Source organism: Mizuhopecten yessoensis, unplaced genomic scaffold, assembly GCF_002113885.1.
Source record: "Mizuhopecten yessoensis strain PY_sf001 unplaced genomic scaffold, ASM211388v2 scaffold716213, whole genome shotgun sequence".
In the NCBI taxonomy this organism is placed as follows: Eukaryota; Metazoa; Mollusca; class Bivalvia; order Pectinida; family Pectinidae; genus Mizuhopecten; species Mizuhopecten yessoensis.
In genome coordinates this window covers 133,904-151,253 of record NW_018480004.1, presented here as the reverse complement: position 1 = coordinate 151,253, position 17,350 = coordinate 133,904, and the positions used below count along the sequence as shown (strand labels likewise).

At 38.4% G+C, this 17,350-nt stretch overlaps 1 protein-coding gene across 8 annotated transcripts in view; it reads right to left on the bottom strand.

The window, feature by feature from the left end:
- Nucleotides 1-11,698, bottom strand: part of LOC110442116 (monocarboxylate transporter 12-like) — a 30,720-nt gene extending 19,022 nt beyond the window's left edge. For 5 of the 8 annotated variants that reach the window (XM_021485566.1, XM_021485573.1, XM_021485572.1 and 2 more), the window contains exons 1-2: nucleotides 11,369-11,698; nucleotides 1,624-1,908 (exon numbers count right to left, since the gene is read on the bottom strand). In XM_021485566.1, the coding sequence (XP_021341241.1) occupies nucleotides 1,624-1,882 (259 nt within the window). In that variant the 5' untranslated portion in view covers nucleotides 1,883-1,908; nucleotides 11,369-11,698. Of the gene's footprint in view, nucleotides 1-1,623; nucleotides 1,909-4,929; nucleotides 5,728-11,196; nucleotides 11,305-11,368 lie in introns of those variants that run through there. The other 3 variants (XM_021485568.1, XM_021485569.1, XM_021485570.1) reach the window with 3 other exon arrangements.
- Between the last annotated feature and the right edge of the window lie 5,652 nt (nucleotides 11,699-17,350).

The window sequence follows — 17,350 nt, the reverse complement described above, 5'->3', positions numbered from 1 at the left end:
CTGGACACTGTGGTTTGTGTGTACAGTAGAACCTTGTTAGTCTGGACACTGAGGTTTGTGTGTACAGTAGAACCTTGTTAGTCTGGACACTGTAGTTTGTGTGTACAGTAGAGCCTTGTTAGCCTGGACACTGTGGTTTGTGAATTTGTTAGCCTGGACACTGTGCTTTGTGTGTACAGTAGAACCTGGTTAGCCTGGACACTGTGGTGTGTGTACAGTATAACCTTGTTAGCCTGGACACTTTGGTTTGTGTGTACAGTGGAGCCTTGTTAGCCTGGACACTGTGGTGTGTGTGTACAGTAGAACCTGGTTAGCCTGGACACTGTGGTTTGTGAATTTGTTAGCCTGGACACTGTGCTTTGTGTGTACAGTAGAACCTGGTTAGCCTGGACACTGTGGTTCGTGTGTACAGTGGAACCTTTATACCGTAGACCCTTGCTAGTCTGGACACTGTGGTTTGTATGTTCAGTAGAACCTTGTTAGCCTGGACACTGTGGTTTGTGTGTACAGTATAACCTTGTTAGCCTGGACACTGTAGTTTGTGTGTACAGTGGAACCTTGTTAGCCTGGACACTGTGGTTTGTGTGTACAGTAAAACCTTGTTAGCCTGGACCCTGTGGTTTGTGTGTTCAGTATAACCTTGTTAGCCTTGACACTGTGGTTTGTATGTACAGTAGACCCTTGTTAGCCTGGACCCTGTGGTTTGTATGTACAGTAGAACCTTGTGAGCCTGGACACTGTGGTGTGTGTACAGTATAACCTTGTTAGCCTAGACACTGTAGTTTGTGTGTACATTCTGTGGTTTGTGTTTTCAGTAGAACCTTGTTAGCCTGGACACTGTGGTTTGTGTGTACAGTGAAATTTGTTAATCAGGAGTCTTTGGGATTTGTTTTACAGTAGAATCTTATTTTAGCTGGACACTCTGGTTTATGTATACAGTGGAAACATCGCTTGTTAAAACAGTTTGTTTTTCAATGAAACAAAGTCCAGAACAATGATGTTTTATCTATAACTATGAAACCATGTTTTTTTTTATCTGTATCGATCAGACAAACATTATCTCTCCAGTTTCTTTATTTTAAATATTGAGGAGATAGCAAGCTATTTTTAGAAAGGGCCTCCTAGCAGGAACTGGGAAAATATCATTGGCTTTTGGCAATAATTAGGAAATATCATCAAGTCTGGGAAAATATCGTATGTTTGGGGAAAAAATGAAAACCTACAATTTGTGAATAGTAAAAAATCCTCGAGCTGTTTCTTACAATAAAATTTATAGCAATAAATAAACACGTCAATTTTCAGTGTTTTTGTTGATTCAATTTCAAATTTTCGTTATTTATGTATTTACTTTAAACGTTCCACATATAACGACTGGAAACTTGTATAAACATGCTTTAAATCGAATTGGGAAAATAAAGACTGAAATGCAGGGTCATTTTTTCAATTGTGAAGGGGTTCCTGTACCGGACCCTATAAACACCTGGAAAAAACCCTGATTGTTTTCTCGTATTGCCGCAAAAATGCCCATACTTGCTGACTGTTTCCTCGTCTTGCAATAGGAAACGGTATACGGTTATAACAGTCTAAGACAGATACTTATGACGTGCTGTACTCCGATCTTACCTAGAGATAGGTAAGCTCCATTCAGAACAGATCCGAGAATTTGCGTTTTTCCTTTGCTTTCACCAAAATGTCTGAGGAATTCCGGGAAGAATATTCCGAAAGTGAAACAGACACCATCTACTAAGAAACTGACCATGAATGAGGAAAATGTGATGACCCATCCCCACCCTCCGTCCGGCGGAGTTGGGGGCTGAGGGGGTACCGCCCTGTTCCCCTTCGATATGGTCCCATTTTCCTTCTCCTTACCCCCGGTCGCCATGTTCGTCAGACGTCGTCAAGGAATAGCTGTTCAAAACAAGACATAAACATCATGAATATGGATAACTGTTTGTGAATAAATAACGGGTTTAAATTCTGTGTTACATTTATATTCAATATTCTATGCAGCGCATCAGGTAAAACATGTATATCAATCGCAAAAACGTTTCAATTCTATTCCCTCACCTGAATTAATTGACGTGCATTAAAACCCAGTTACTGTGCCCCCATCTGCTTAGTGAAATGTTGGCTAAATGGAAAGTATTGGCTGAGAAAAAAGGAATAAGAAGACTGAGACGTTTTTGGTAAGAGACGTGACATTTGATATAAACAAGGGGTTTAAATGTATTATATGGATTTTGAAGTGACGTCCGAGGGATATTATATCGAGGTTTTACTATAAAGTGACAACCAAGGGATATTATATGAGGTTTTACTATAAAGTGACAACCAAGGGATATTATACCGAGGTTTAACTATAAAGTGACAACCAAGGGAAATTATACCGAGGTTTTACTATTGAGTGACAACCGAGGCATAATACCGAGGTTTTACTATAAAGTGACAACCAAGGGATATTATACCGAGGTTTTACTATAAAGTGACAACCAAGGGAAATTATACCGAGGTTTTACAATAAAGTGACAACCAATGGATATTATACCGAGGTTTTACTAGGAAGTGACAACCAAGGGATATTATACCGAGGTTTTACTATAAAGTGACAACCAAGGGATATTATACCGAGGTTTTACTATAAAGTGACAACCAAGGGATATTATACCGAGGTTTTACTATAAAGTGACAACCAAGGGATATTATACCGAGGTTTTACTATAAAGTGACAACCAAGGGATATTATACCGAGGTTTTACTATAAAGTGACAACCAAGGGATATTATACCGAGGTTTTACTATAAAGTGACAACCAAGGGATATTATACCGAGGTTTTACTATAAAGTGACAACCAAGGGATATTATACCGAGGTTTTACTATAAAGTGACAACCGAGGCATAATACCGAGGGTTTTACTATAAAGTGACAACCAAGGGATATTATATCGAGGTTTTACTATAAAGTGACAACCGAGGCATAATACTGAGGTTTTACTATTAAGTGACAACCAATGGATATTATACCGAGGTTTTACTATAAAGTGACAACCAAGGGAAATTATACCGAGGTTTTACTATTGAGTGACAACCAAGGGATATCATACCGAGGTTTTACTATAAAGTGACAACCAAGGGATATTATATCGAGGTTTTACTATAAAGTGACAACCGAGGCATAATACTGAGGTTTTACTATTAAGTGACAACCAATGGATATTATACCGAGGTTTTACTATAAAGTGACAACCAAGGGAAATTATACCGAGGTTTTACTATTGAGTGACAACCAAGGGATATCATACCGAGGTTTTACTATAAAGTGACAACCAAGGGATATTATATCGAGGTTTTACTATAAAGTGACAACCGAGGCATAATACTGAGGTTTTACTATTAAGTGACAACCAAGGGATATTATACCGAGGTTTTACTATAAAGTGACAACCGAGGCAGTATATCAAGGTTTTACCGTCAAGTGACAACTGAGGAATATTATACCGATGTTTCACTGTCAAGTGACAACTGAGGAATTATACCGAGGTTTTACTATGAGGTGACAATTGGTGGGCATTATACCCAGGTTTCAACATGAAGTGACAACCGAGGGGCGTTATACCGGGGTTTACTGAAAAGTGACAACCGAGGCCGGGGCACTATACCGAGGTTTTAATGTCAATTAACATTTATTATGAAGCGACAACCGATGTCATTATACCGAGGTTTACTGAAAAGCGACAAATGAGGGTATTATACCGAGGTTTTAATGTAAACTGACAACAGAGGGATAATCATACCGTTGTTTTACTATTAAGTGACAACAGAGGGCATTACACCGAGGGTTAACTATAAAGTGACGAACGAGGGTTATAATTCGAGGTTTCATTATTTTCATTATATAATGACAAAAAAATTAATTAAGTCAAGGTTTTACTGAATAATAACAAGGGGGGAAACATCGAGGTTTTCCTGTATAGTGATGAATGAACTGGGGAAGTAAAATATTAAATTTCAAAACAAAAACTGAATGCAAAGTTTTGTCGTTTAGTGACACACGAGGGAATGTAATTGAGGTGGTATTGGTATTGGTGGGAGGGGAGGTTGAAATGGGGGCTGGGGTTTGGAGGGTGGGAGGGGAGGTTGAGATTGGGGCTGGGGTTTGGAGGGTTGGAGGGGAGGTTGAGATGGGGGCTGGGGTTTGGAGGGTGGGAGGGGAGGTTGAGATGGGGGCTGGGGTTTGGAGGATGGGAGGGGAGGTTGGAAGGTGTGAGGGGAGGTTGAGGCGGGCGCTGGGGTTTGGAGGATGGGAGTCCGAGGGGAGGTTGGAAGGTGTGAGAGGAGGTTGAGGTGGGGGCTGTGTTTTGGAGGTGGGATGGGAGGTTTGGTGGGGACTAGGGTTTGAGGATGGAAGGGGGGGTTTGGTTTGGGCTGGGGTTTGGAGGGTGGTGGGGGCTGGGGTTTGGAGGGTGGGAGGAGAGGTTTGGTTGGGGCTGGGGTTTAAAGGGTGCGAGGGGAGGTTTGGTTGGGGCTGGGGTTTAGAGGTTGGGAGGGGAGGTTGATGTTGTGGCTGGAGTTTGGAGGGTGCAAGGGGAGGTTTGGTGGGGGCCGGGATTAAGAGGTCTGGAAGGGTAGCTTGGGGTTTTGAGGTTGGGGGTTACACAGAGTGTTGATCTAGATCTCTTCAGCGTGTAATAACACTACTTTCACATAAGGATAGGCCAACAAATATACATCCTGTATCTTGTTATCGGACCCCTGTGATACATATACACCTAGACCTGTACTATATTGAAATTTAACATTAAAATACAACGTTTCACGTATCCCGGTGTTGGTGGCGTCTCAATACCCTTTTCAAGCATGGAAACATAAAAGGATCTCATTATTTTTCAGGGTCACCACTCAATCTGAATAATACCCAACGTATAACATACCCATCTCAAACGTAGACCTGTGGGAGATCAGCATGTTGCCAGATTTTAGATCCTCTATAAATAAAAGCTTGTTATTATTTGTTAAATCTTATACACTTCCCTCTACATAGCTGAAAGGAATTCAGCTCATTCCGGAATCTTATTCGGTCTTGTGTTGGTTTAATATTTAGATTTATTTGTTTACCCTATACGTATGTTATTTCACAAAAGGAAGAACGCGTCAAAATAAAAAGGATATAATTCGGCCTTGATCATCAATGTCTTCATTTAACTCATTCACCCATGAAGACTTCAAATCAATGGTTGGACTAGTTCATTATGAAATTTCAGGGGTGAATGAATTACACGTGTTGACGTCCTTCCGGATTGTCGATACATTTATCAGGTAACCAAACAGAATTGATTACTATGTAAACACGAGCGTATCGTCGGCGTCTTATTTCACACCACACTCAGTTCACTGAACACGGCTGACACGAACGGGTACATGTAGGATTCAAGATCAGCTGTTTGTCACTCGTAAGAAATCAATTTCCTTTAGCAGCTGTTGTGACGTCACTGGGGTTCACCACGGGGAATTAAGAAGCAAGTGTACGTGACAATCCTTGACGTAGATAGAGCTGACCGCAATCCTTCGGCCATTTCCGTGTATGCCTGGGATGATTGACTTGTAACTTCGGCCATTTCCGTGTATGCCTGGGATGATTGACTTGTAGGGTAATATCCTTGATTTTAACTGGTTGATTTTTAAAACAAAGGTAACTTCCAGTTTACGAACCGAAAGCTTATTTTAGCGCATATAGCATAAACCTTAATAACGCACAGGTTACAAATGAAACATATGCAAATAGCAAACACCTTCGACGTTGATGTGGTCACGTTATGACACAAAGTTATGACACAATTGTCGTTGAAGGGTTCAGTCGCGAATCCATGCCACACTTCGCCGATCGAACGTTGAATTTTCATTTTTTTATTTGTTCTCACTTTTAAAACTTTATGCGTTCATAAATCTATTTCTTTACTAATTGAGATATGTCTTCACATTTAAAAGAAACAAAACCCTGTGTAACAGTTATTATGGGACGACACATGAGTCATTTACACTTGTATAAACGAAACGGTTAGATATGTTACCAAATTCGGGAACCGTACGCGTCGGCAATTTCCGTAAACGAGATTTCTGAGGAACGAATTAGCGACAGACGAGATGTGGTTCCCCTGTGTAACGGGTTATATATGGACGCGATATCAGGGGTCATTCATCTTGTTCATGCGATCGGTCAAGTGTCGGTAGCAGCAGGTCATTTAAGCAATCACTATACAACGACATGATGTATACTCGTCCTTGACCTCTGACCTTGTCTCGGGGGGGGGGGGGGGGGGGGGGGGCACAGTCGTGTGTACCAGTGCGATAATGCCACCTAAACTTCGAGATGGCTTTGGTCCAGGGCTTATCCTACGTAAAGTGCATACACATTAATAAAACCAACACGACAGCAAATCACAAGGAGTGAAAGGAAAGGAGACTCGTAATCAAAACATCGGTGTTGATAAAAAGCAAGGCAGTGTAAAGGCGAATTAACGAAATCTCGAGCACTAATGAACTTTGAGTAAACTTTCATGCACACAGAACAACAATTGTATCAAACTTGCAATCGGGCATCACACTATCCTCCTACAAATGTATAGTTATATCACTGATACGATTAAAGCAAAACTCCGACAGCATTGTAGATCCATGGCTATAAATAGCCCAGAGAACTAAAAACATGATAGAAGACAAACGCAATGAACGAATGGGCCTTTGTATGTAATTTATCTCTCTGTTCTACCTTGTCAGGTAAAATTCCACCAAATCATTAATAACTAAAACTAAAAAGAGAAACACTGTCATATTACACGTTAAATCCTTTTACCGCACGAAAGGGACAATTTAGTGGAGTATTTGTTTTATAATCTTGTCTCAAAACTCTCCCTGATAACATAGTTTGATACTCCGTATGAACAATTCATGTCGAGAAATTGACAACAAGAGACGATGTTTTCTTGGCGTTTTTAATCTGTAATAAAAACATCTTATCTGCGCTATTTCAGTCGTAGTTAATTTTATCACCGACTTTCCCAACAGATGAAACTGACCACACTGGACGTTGGCTTCATGTCATGTCATTATCAACTATGTAAACTAACGTTAGAAGATATATATTTTCAGGTTGTCATTTGACTAAATTGTCCCTTTAATGCGTTCCGCTTATTTATACTTTCTTATGACGTCACAGTTTGTTATTAAGAGAATCGCAAACCAACGATAGCTTGTACGTGACGGTAAACGGGTAATATTACGATGAATGCTACCACGTCGGGCGAACTGTGTTTGACCTGCCTTAGACTTCGTTTGCCTTGTCAAGTGAGGAATCGTTTCCACCTACACCCACGTCATACTGGCAAACTATGACCACTGGCTGCAGCGGTCAGTAATAAACTATCAGTGCACGCTGTTGGTGGACTAGGGCCAGAACGGCATTCGTTTATAAGTTTTTCCCTAAACATGGCTATTCGCCTACATTTCATACGTATTCAATCATAACACGCGCACATATGGATTTTTTTTCCTGAACAACACACTTTTGTATCGTTTAGTTTAAAAACTGGCTTTTTATCTCTGCAAAGATAATTTTCAGTTTTAATGATCAAACGGTTCCTACATGAACGGATAAAACATGTACGGATAAACTACCATTTTTGAATAAATCAATCATTTATATCGATCATTTTGGTGTCTGATTTAGACATATATAACGGAATGTATATACATATATTTACATTTGCTCTGCTCCCTTCCATTGCAATGCATTGAGAAGGCAAGTGTTGTTGTAAGACTATAACATTTGCTATTGTGACGTCATCAATCTCATTGTTGTCAAGACTTAATTTGCTGTTCAAAAACTGTTCGAAATAATTAATGAAACGTACCTACTCTATCAAAATGTAAATAATGTATACTTTAGCTAATATTTGTATGGACCTACAACACACATTTCTATTGCTGACAAACTTACATGTTTAAAGCCGTGTCATTCTTTATCTTTTATCCAGTTTGTCATCAATAGCAATGTGTGTTATAGGACCATAACAACATTTGCTAAAACATTCATTACTTGAGTATATGCGACAAGGCCAAATGAAAAATGTAGTTTGTTTCCGGAAACCCAACCTACCCTATTGTTTGTACCTACCCTATTGTTTGTACCTACCCTATTGTGTGTGCCTACCCTATTGTGTGTACCTACCCTATTGTTTGTACCTACTCTATTGTTTGTACCTACCCTATTGTTTGTACCTACCCTATTGTTTGTACCTACCCTATTGTTTGTACCTACCCTATCGTTTTTACCTACCCTATCGTTTGTACCTACCCTATTGTTTGTACCTACCCTATTGTTTGTACCTACCCTATTGTTTGTACCTGCCCTATAGTTTGTACCTGCCCTNGTTTGTACCTACCCTATTGTTTGTACCTACCCTATTGTGTGTACCTACCCTATTGTTTGTACCTACCCTATTGTTTGTACCTACCCTATTGTTTGTGCATACCCTATTGTTTGTACCTACCCTATGGTTTGTACCTACCCTATTGTTTGTACCTACCCTAAACTTTTTGACAATTTTGAGGAAGAACTGTACAAGTTATGAAAACTTTCCTATATAAAAACGGCAAAAAAACCACCAAAAAACCTACCAATCCGATTTTTAGACATGTAACATGAAACAAACACGTTTTTTTGTTTGGACCAAAAGGCCCTCTACGACATCTTAAAGTAAGCGTACAATGTACTTTTGTCACTTTGTTATCGGAATTTGTATCAAACGGAAACTACAGATGTCAAAAGATAAATAACAAATGTTCCCACAGAATACCTCATCTATTGATCGCGTCAGCCCATTATAATTCAGTGAATCTTGAAATCGACATGATAAATAATGTAAATTTCGATGCGCCATAAAACATGTAACATGTGCCACTGTGACAATTCGTTTTATAGCATTGTCAGCTTCACTGTCGTTAAATTAAATTTTCTGAATGATATTTTTCACCCGTACTGCTAAAATGTACATAAATGTACCTTTATGCTTCAAATATAATTTTTAAATTATCATACAGTTGTCATTGACTTCCACATCTTTTGAAAATATCGAACATTATAAAAAGATTTAGACTTTGAAATCTGGTTCAAAGACTACTAAAATTATCAGTGCGTTGCATGTACAATAAATATATTATGAAATTGTGATTTAAAACTTTGGTTTTGAATTCTTAGTTTCTCCTGATGTATGAAAATATTCCACTACATGTACGTCTGAAGCGACAAATGTTGACAGCTGCAACCCATAACTCTCGGAACCTCCATCAGAATCCATTCGGCAATTTCGGTCATAGAATGAATTTGACGTCAAATGATGCTTGGCCCCGGCTACTCTAAAAGTATGACGGAAATACCCGAACAGTTTCCGATACGAAAACATTCCCGTATACTAGTTTCTGATGTTGTGTGATTATGATTTTCTAACAGGTTTATGTACGGACATCACAGCGTAACATGCTGTAAGGATCCGATAACATCAAAAGGAAATGATACATTGGGGACTTTGTGAGAAATAATAAATGTGACATAAACAAACTGCAATCAACAACAGTACGTCATGAGTGTAGAAATCTAGCGAGGCTCGACCGAGATTCGAACCCTGGACCTCACATTGACCCTCGCTCCAACTGATTAAGCTACCTGATCGTGGTCCAATTGTGCTACAGTTTTATCCAAACAGAAGTTAAACGGCGGAGGGGTTACTGTATATAAGTCTTTAAATCACCGACGAAGTTTACCGACAAATGCCGAGTGAATCTTAATCCTGTCTAGAACAAGGCGAACCCCCATGTTATCAGTGGGAAAGTGCATCTGTTTATAAACAGACAATAGCCTTTCTCTCTTGTAAACCTGTTTACGTTTTAACATTTAAAGGTGATTGTTCTTATCAGTCCCATTCGGAAGCTGTCGAGATATGGCGGACATGCATGCGTCTTTGTCTTAACTCAGTTGCTCTCATGTCAGGTAACGCGTTTCTATGACGTTCATAATACAGGTTTTAAGGTTATAAATATCCAAACAACATGTCCGACATTTTACCGTGTTCATTCTTTATAACGGACTGTCTAATTGGACGAATTTGATCACATGATTGACGGGACAGTAAAACATTGTTCTTGCAAGCTCGGGTTTCCCCGATCATATTTCCCTTATTCGGAGCCTCTGAGTCTCAATAAAAATGCACATTGTTCATAAGATATCTCCTTAATTGATAAGATTATCTTCTTAAGTTTACAAGGTACCTCTTTAGGTATAAATAGGTCAGGATGTGCTGTACGTAGACCAATCGGGAACCGTCCTCACATTCCGTAAACGAGAACGGAAAGGCCCGACGGTTCCCGAGTGTACGTAGATCTTTCACTGATCAATAATTAACATGTTTTGAACTATGTGATCAAATAATGTCACTATTAGCATGTAATCAACACCCATAATACAGTAGGCACCCGCGCTGTTTCTAAATAGAAAGGCATTCAATCTAAGGCCAAACAAACAGTGAGTGTGTTTCCTGTGAAAGGTTTGAAACAATTCGGGTACAAATGTATGTAGGCAACCTATTTTATATCAAAAACTAATAAGATGGTTTATACAGGTGATCCGTGTGCTTCTTTGAAATTGCCTGAAACATTACAGGTTTGCAGGCACAACAATTGAGGGTAGGTAGGGCTTACTTGAAACGCAAAATAATGTTGTTTGGCCTCACGATCTCATTCTCTCTCGTCCTAATTAGCGAGCTGCATTACATCACAGACCGAAGGCCATCAGAGGAATTAGTTCATATTTTTATCCAATAAATCGTTACCGTTTATTTCTTGTCGAATAATTTCTTGTTTTCATGACAAACACAGTTCGAATGACAGTAGTAGAATATCGAGAAATAAGGGTCGTTAATGAGTTTGGACACATCACAAAAATCATTGTTCCCAAAAATAATACCATGGCATCACAGGGGCCTGAGGAGCAATACAAAGGGTATTGTTTGGACCTATCGAAATTTGGTTAAGAGTATTACTAATCACCTTGTAAAATGTCCCCACAATGATGGATTATGTTCCAAAAAACGATAAATAAATCAAAAACGTTTGTCAGTATACATCAAACTCCCTTTTACAACACTCACCATCAGTCATACGAAGCGCACGTGTTCCGAGTCATTTTTAGCCTGTAGGGGTTTCCCACATCCAGTGTATAAAAATGAGACCGACTGACGTCACAAACACACACGAAACAACTGTATTTTACATTTCAATATATGAATGTATATACATGTTTATGTTTAAATACACACGTACCTTTAAATCAGAATTGTGAGTCGGGCACAACAATTATGTTTCCTCTTTGAATTAAAGCCATCATATGCACTGATAGCTCACTCGTCTGTTCCGGTACGATAGAACTATTTCGCCTCGTACAACCGGCCTGTGACTTCCTGTCCGGTTGAGGTCAGAGACTGCCTTTCAACGAACCAGCAGACCGGAGTCGAGATGCACAATGCACGCTGAATGATACACCAGCATGGTTTTACATCGAAATTGTTAAAGTATAGCAGTGCTCTGCTTAAAAATTCAAATTGTCAAGGCCGATTCGGCAGTGATATCTCTTAGTTGCCGCTGTGTAGGATTGCTAGGGGCCCCCAAGAGGGGTACTGAAACCTCATTGTGCGTTTCACCTAATCAAAACATGACGTCATCGTGCATCAGAAAACGTAAACAAGGTCAAGGAAGCGTTATCTTTGTCCAGCGTCAACGTATATTTATTGATCCACACGAAAATATCATTCAGATTGTGCATTAGCAGTACACATAATACAGAGAAACTGTTTTCTCTCGTTCATAAACCCTGTCCTGTCAGTCTCTACAGTAGATACACATAGGATGGTGAATAACAGGATCTTGGTGTAATTATAACGATACAAATCCTGCGTTCAGGTTTTTTTCTAACGATATTGTGTACTTTTATACTTAAAATTAGCTTTTTACAAATATTTAAAATGAGTTTTTAAAAACAATGTTTTACAGGTAACTACGGTATATGTATCGTATGTTCTGTCATGAGTGAGTTAACTGGAGAAGGTGATCCATATTCTGGCCAGAATATTTGACAGAATTTTAAAGTGACCTGTTAGTTTTATCAAGATAAAGCACAGATTAAAGAAAACGAACTTAACATAACACACTAGGGCTACAACGATACAATAACATGACGATACGAAACGTATCGCGATATTGTGATCATGATACGATACGTATCACGATACTGTGGTCACGACACGATACTGTGGTCACGATGCATGCGTGTCATGATACTGTGGTCACGATACGATACGTATCACGATATTGTGGTCACGGTGCATGCATGTCATGATACTGTGGTCACGATACGATACGATACGTATCATGATACTGTGGTCACGATACGATACGATACGTATCACGATACTGTGGTCACGATGCAAAACGTGTCATGATACTTTGGTCACGATACCAGTTAATCCTGTTACGTAATATAATTAAGTTGAAAGATATATGGTATAAGATGGACAAGTTTAGTTTAGTTTAGTTTATTGGCCTTTAGCCTTTCGGCTAATCAGCATAAACATTACAATACATTTTACAAAATTGAGTGAGTGATACACAGCAATACAGTCATATTATGGAGGATGGACAATATGTGTAATTATTCATTTGATCTCAGTTGTGAAGCAGAAATTAAAAATTTGGAAAGATTATTCAATTTCCTCTTACTTCTAACAGAAAGTAAATTAAGTAATTTAAACATAGACGGTCTAATTCTGTAATATCTGTCAATATATTGTGTTCTTACTTCGTTGTAAAATGGACAAACAAGAATAAAATGCAATTCGTCCTCTATACCGCCTAAATTACACTTTAAACAAAGTCTTTCATTACGAGGTATTCTCTCATATCTGCCCCTTTCTATACGAAGGTCGTGTGAAGATAATCTAAATTTCGCAATGGTTAAAATACAAGATTCAGGAAAAGATTTACAAAGATAATACTGAAGACAATTAACCTCGGGCAGACATCTATATAAAAAACATTTCGTAGAGTTTTCAAAAAAAGTGTTCATATTTTGTATAAAAACATCACGTAGACGTAGTTTAACGTCCAATATAAATTGATTCTTACATACAACTTTCTGATCATACCAAACATATCCAAAACCTAGAGACATTAACATTGATTTCACATTACTAAGCCAGTTGGCCTTTGTATTTACTTCAGACAACATATCATTATACAAGGCTTTCAAAATACAGTTATCTGTTTCAAGTAATTTCAACCAATACTTAATTATTCTCATTTTCCGTATTATACAAAGTGGTAATCTACCAAGTTCAGAGTACAACATATTGTTTGGAGTACACCTTCTAACATTAAGTAAGCGCTTACAAAAATCTATGTGCACTTTCTCTACGTCAGGGGCAGCATGGAATCCCCATACTTCACAGCCGTAGTTTAATACACTTGAAACATAAATATCAAATACGTATATTTTAGTTTCAATGTTAAAAAAATTGTTATTACAAATATTCGTTATGCGGTATACACATTTTCGACCTTGCTGACTAATAATATTCTGAGTTTGGGTAAACTTTCCATTATAAAACAATGTTACACCCAGATAATTGAAAGACTCAACAATTTCAATGGTTTTTCCATTGTAATACCATCTGTTATTATTTGAAAGGTTACCGCCATTACGAAAGACAACGATTTTCGTTTTGGCCACATTGACCTTTATATTCCATGTGGTACTATAGTCATACAAGGTATCAAGCATAGTCTGAAGTCCTTCTATGGACTCAGAAAAAAGGACAGTATCGTCCGCATACATAATCAAAAACAGCGATATATCTCTTAATTCAACACATTCAGTGGTTTTCATGATCAACTCATTTTCCAAATCATTGATATATAGAGAAAAAAGAAAGGGAGATAACCCTTCCCCTTGCATAAGCCCGTTTGTGACATTGAAAAAGGTAGATAACTCCGACTCATATTTTACACAAGATCTAACCATTTCATAGATGGATTTAACGATAGTGTACATTTTTCCAGTGACCATATTCCTTGCTAACTTATGAAACAATTTCTTACGATTAATAGTGTCAAACGCTTTTTCATAGTCAATGAAACAACAATAGAGTTTTTTCTTTTGTAACAAAAATCTATTAATTACGCCATGAAGTGTAAAAAGAGCGTCAGTTGTCCCAAAATTAGGGCGAAAACCAAACTGAGCGTCTGATATAATATTATTACTATCTGACCACTCTAACAATCTGTGATTAAGAATAGAAGTAAACAGTTTCGACAGACAACTTACTAAAGTTATGCCTCTATAGTTATTGGTATCATTGACATTACCTTTTTTATGTAGTGGAATGATAACACCACGTGACCAACACTCTGGAAATATACCTCCAGTGAAAATCAAATTAAATAATCGTTTTAACAATGGCACAAAAATATCCTTAAAATTCACAAAATATTCATTAAGTAGATTGTCTAAGCCTGGCGACTTATTCGGCTTGGACTTTTTTATGACATTTAAAATTTCAGTCTCTGTGATTTCATTGTCTAATTCGTGAAATATACATTCATCAGAACTATATTCCATATCATCAGAATTATTCTCATCAGCATCAAAAATCTTTTTAAATTGATCATAAAAATCTTTTATAGACAAGTTTGTAACAGCATTTGCATTGCGTTTTTTAAATAAACGATAAAACTGTTTCGGGTTTGCTCTACGCAAGTAATTCATTCTATTACCTTCATGCGTCTTAAATCTTCTTTTTATATTGCGCTCTTAAATTTTATACATACGCTTATTATTTACCAAAACACTCCTTTTTTCAGGAATACGCGCAAAATTAAAGTCAGCAAGCGCTTCCATATATCTTTTGTATAAAAACTTACAACGATCGTCAAACCAAGGTTTGTCATTAGAGACACATCTACCAGTTCTGTCGGTGCTGGATTTGTACGAAAAAGTCTTGCCACAAAATGGCGTGAATACATCACACAACAAGGAAGACAAGTTTACTACACACTGGTTTACATGTACAGAATTGTTCTCCAGTGACGTAACCATTTCATTTAACTCATTTTGTTTGGTAACTAATACTTCACGCATTCTTTCTATATCAGCGTCGTTCCATCTATACACAGTATGCGTTTCGTTTTTATAAGCAAAATCGGTATCAATTACATTCAGGTTATCACATTGGACACAAAATTCAACTGGTGCATGATTGGACCATACATTAAAATCACAAACTTTCAACCTGTTTACAGTTTTAAAGCATGATTTGTCAATGAGTACATAATCAATGACACTTGAGCCTAAATGATTAAAAAATGTTAAACGACCAGATACATCATCAGGCTTTCTGCCATTACACACACGAATTCCACTGGATTTACATAGTTGGATAAGCCTTCGCCCAAAAGTGTTAACAACCGTATCCTCTGACCGTCGGGTAGGCATAATGACGTCAGCATCATACTCGAACAGGTCAGACAGTCTGTCAGTCAGCGAATCATGTATACCATCATGGGCAACAAAATCAGATCTGGTTCATATACGACTGTTCAAGTCGCCGGTCACTATAACATTTCCTACAGCAGAATATTCAGCGATATCATTTTCAAGACATGTAAATAAATCGATATCATACAAGTTGTAATAAACATTATTTTCTGGGGGTATGTATGACAGACATATATATAAATCTGACTGGGACAATCCAGACATTTTAGTCCAAACCAAAGTATCTCCAACACATTTGAGGAAAGTCAAAAACTGGGACACATCTTTCTGAAAAAGAACAACTAAACCACCACCAGAGCCGCTGGAGCGCGGGAAAGTTCTAACATCAAAGTCCGACAGCAGAGAGAGGTCAAGTTCCGTCTCAACTTTATTCCAGCACTCGGACAGTAGTATCAAGTCATAACTGCTAATCTGATCAACGAATTCACGCTGACAAATTTTTGTATGCAAGTTCCTATTTACATTCCAGCTGAGTACGCTAATGAACGTCCAGTCTCCGCGCGCTCCTACGGGAACCCTGTAGGGGCGGCCTGTAGAGGGTTCCGTCGACGTATAGCTTGTCGTACGACAGCCTAGTAAGTAAATGCATGAGTTAATCTGACACAAGTTCAGGAAAAACAATTTACACAAATAGTTCCAGGATATTTTCCTTAACTTGTGTCAATTTAGATAAGTTCTATTTATGAAGCGTTTCCTTTAAAGTCGACATGTGTCATACCAGATCGGACACTGCATTCAGTCTTAGACAAAGGACAGCTAAATTGGCTTACCTGGTCGGGTACGGCCGGGGTCTGAAAGGCCGATTGCTATGAATGACAGATGTCACTCAAACTAATTACTTAATTGCTTTTGTGTAAATGTACTTAGGACACGATTATGATTTGTAACTTCCGTTAGGTACTAGGCATCGGACTGTACGGGTGTGTTTTTGGATACTCCAGAAATCACCCACCGACCTAGAGAAAGTTATTCTAATGAATTTATATTAAGACAATACAACATCTCTAGAACTTTTACTTTTCAAATTAGATAACAACACCCCACACAAGTGTTGTTATACTTACTTTCTATTACTGTGTGGCGGTTTCGATGTTTGCGTCGATACGACTTCAAATTGATTGAAACGGAAAATTATTCTTTTGACATGATCATCTCCAGCGGAAACATAAAGGGACTGGTTATACCACGGACTTATAATTAGATAACATCTAATTCCGTGGTTATACTGAGCATGGCGACAACAGCTGCTGACCGAAGTAGTTTCCGATAAATGATCAACGTATGATACGGAAACAATCCTTATGTCCTTTGATGTAAAAAGGAGGATATTTTTCATACCTACGGTTGATAGAGAGTCTTATAAGTAGGGAAAAGAACATGTCGGATATCGCTGGATCATTTAAACCAACGATAACTGGATGAAGTCGGGGATTCCTGAACGTTTACGTAACCCTAACAGACGTTTGAGCCTATGTTATGGGATCCACATACCTTGGTAGGATAGTTTTACGTCCGCTTCACTCCCGACTAGTTCGGTTATCCAGCAGTTGAAGAAAAGACAGGAAAATGGGTAGAAGGGACAAAGTACTGAGTGAAAGAATAGAAAAGGATGACGGGGGAGAGTTGATCAATCCACGCGAATGAACCTGACACTGGCAGTGGGGAAAACTTCGTCGCTGCCAGTGACGTCATCAATC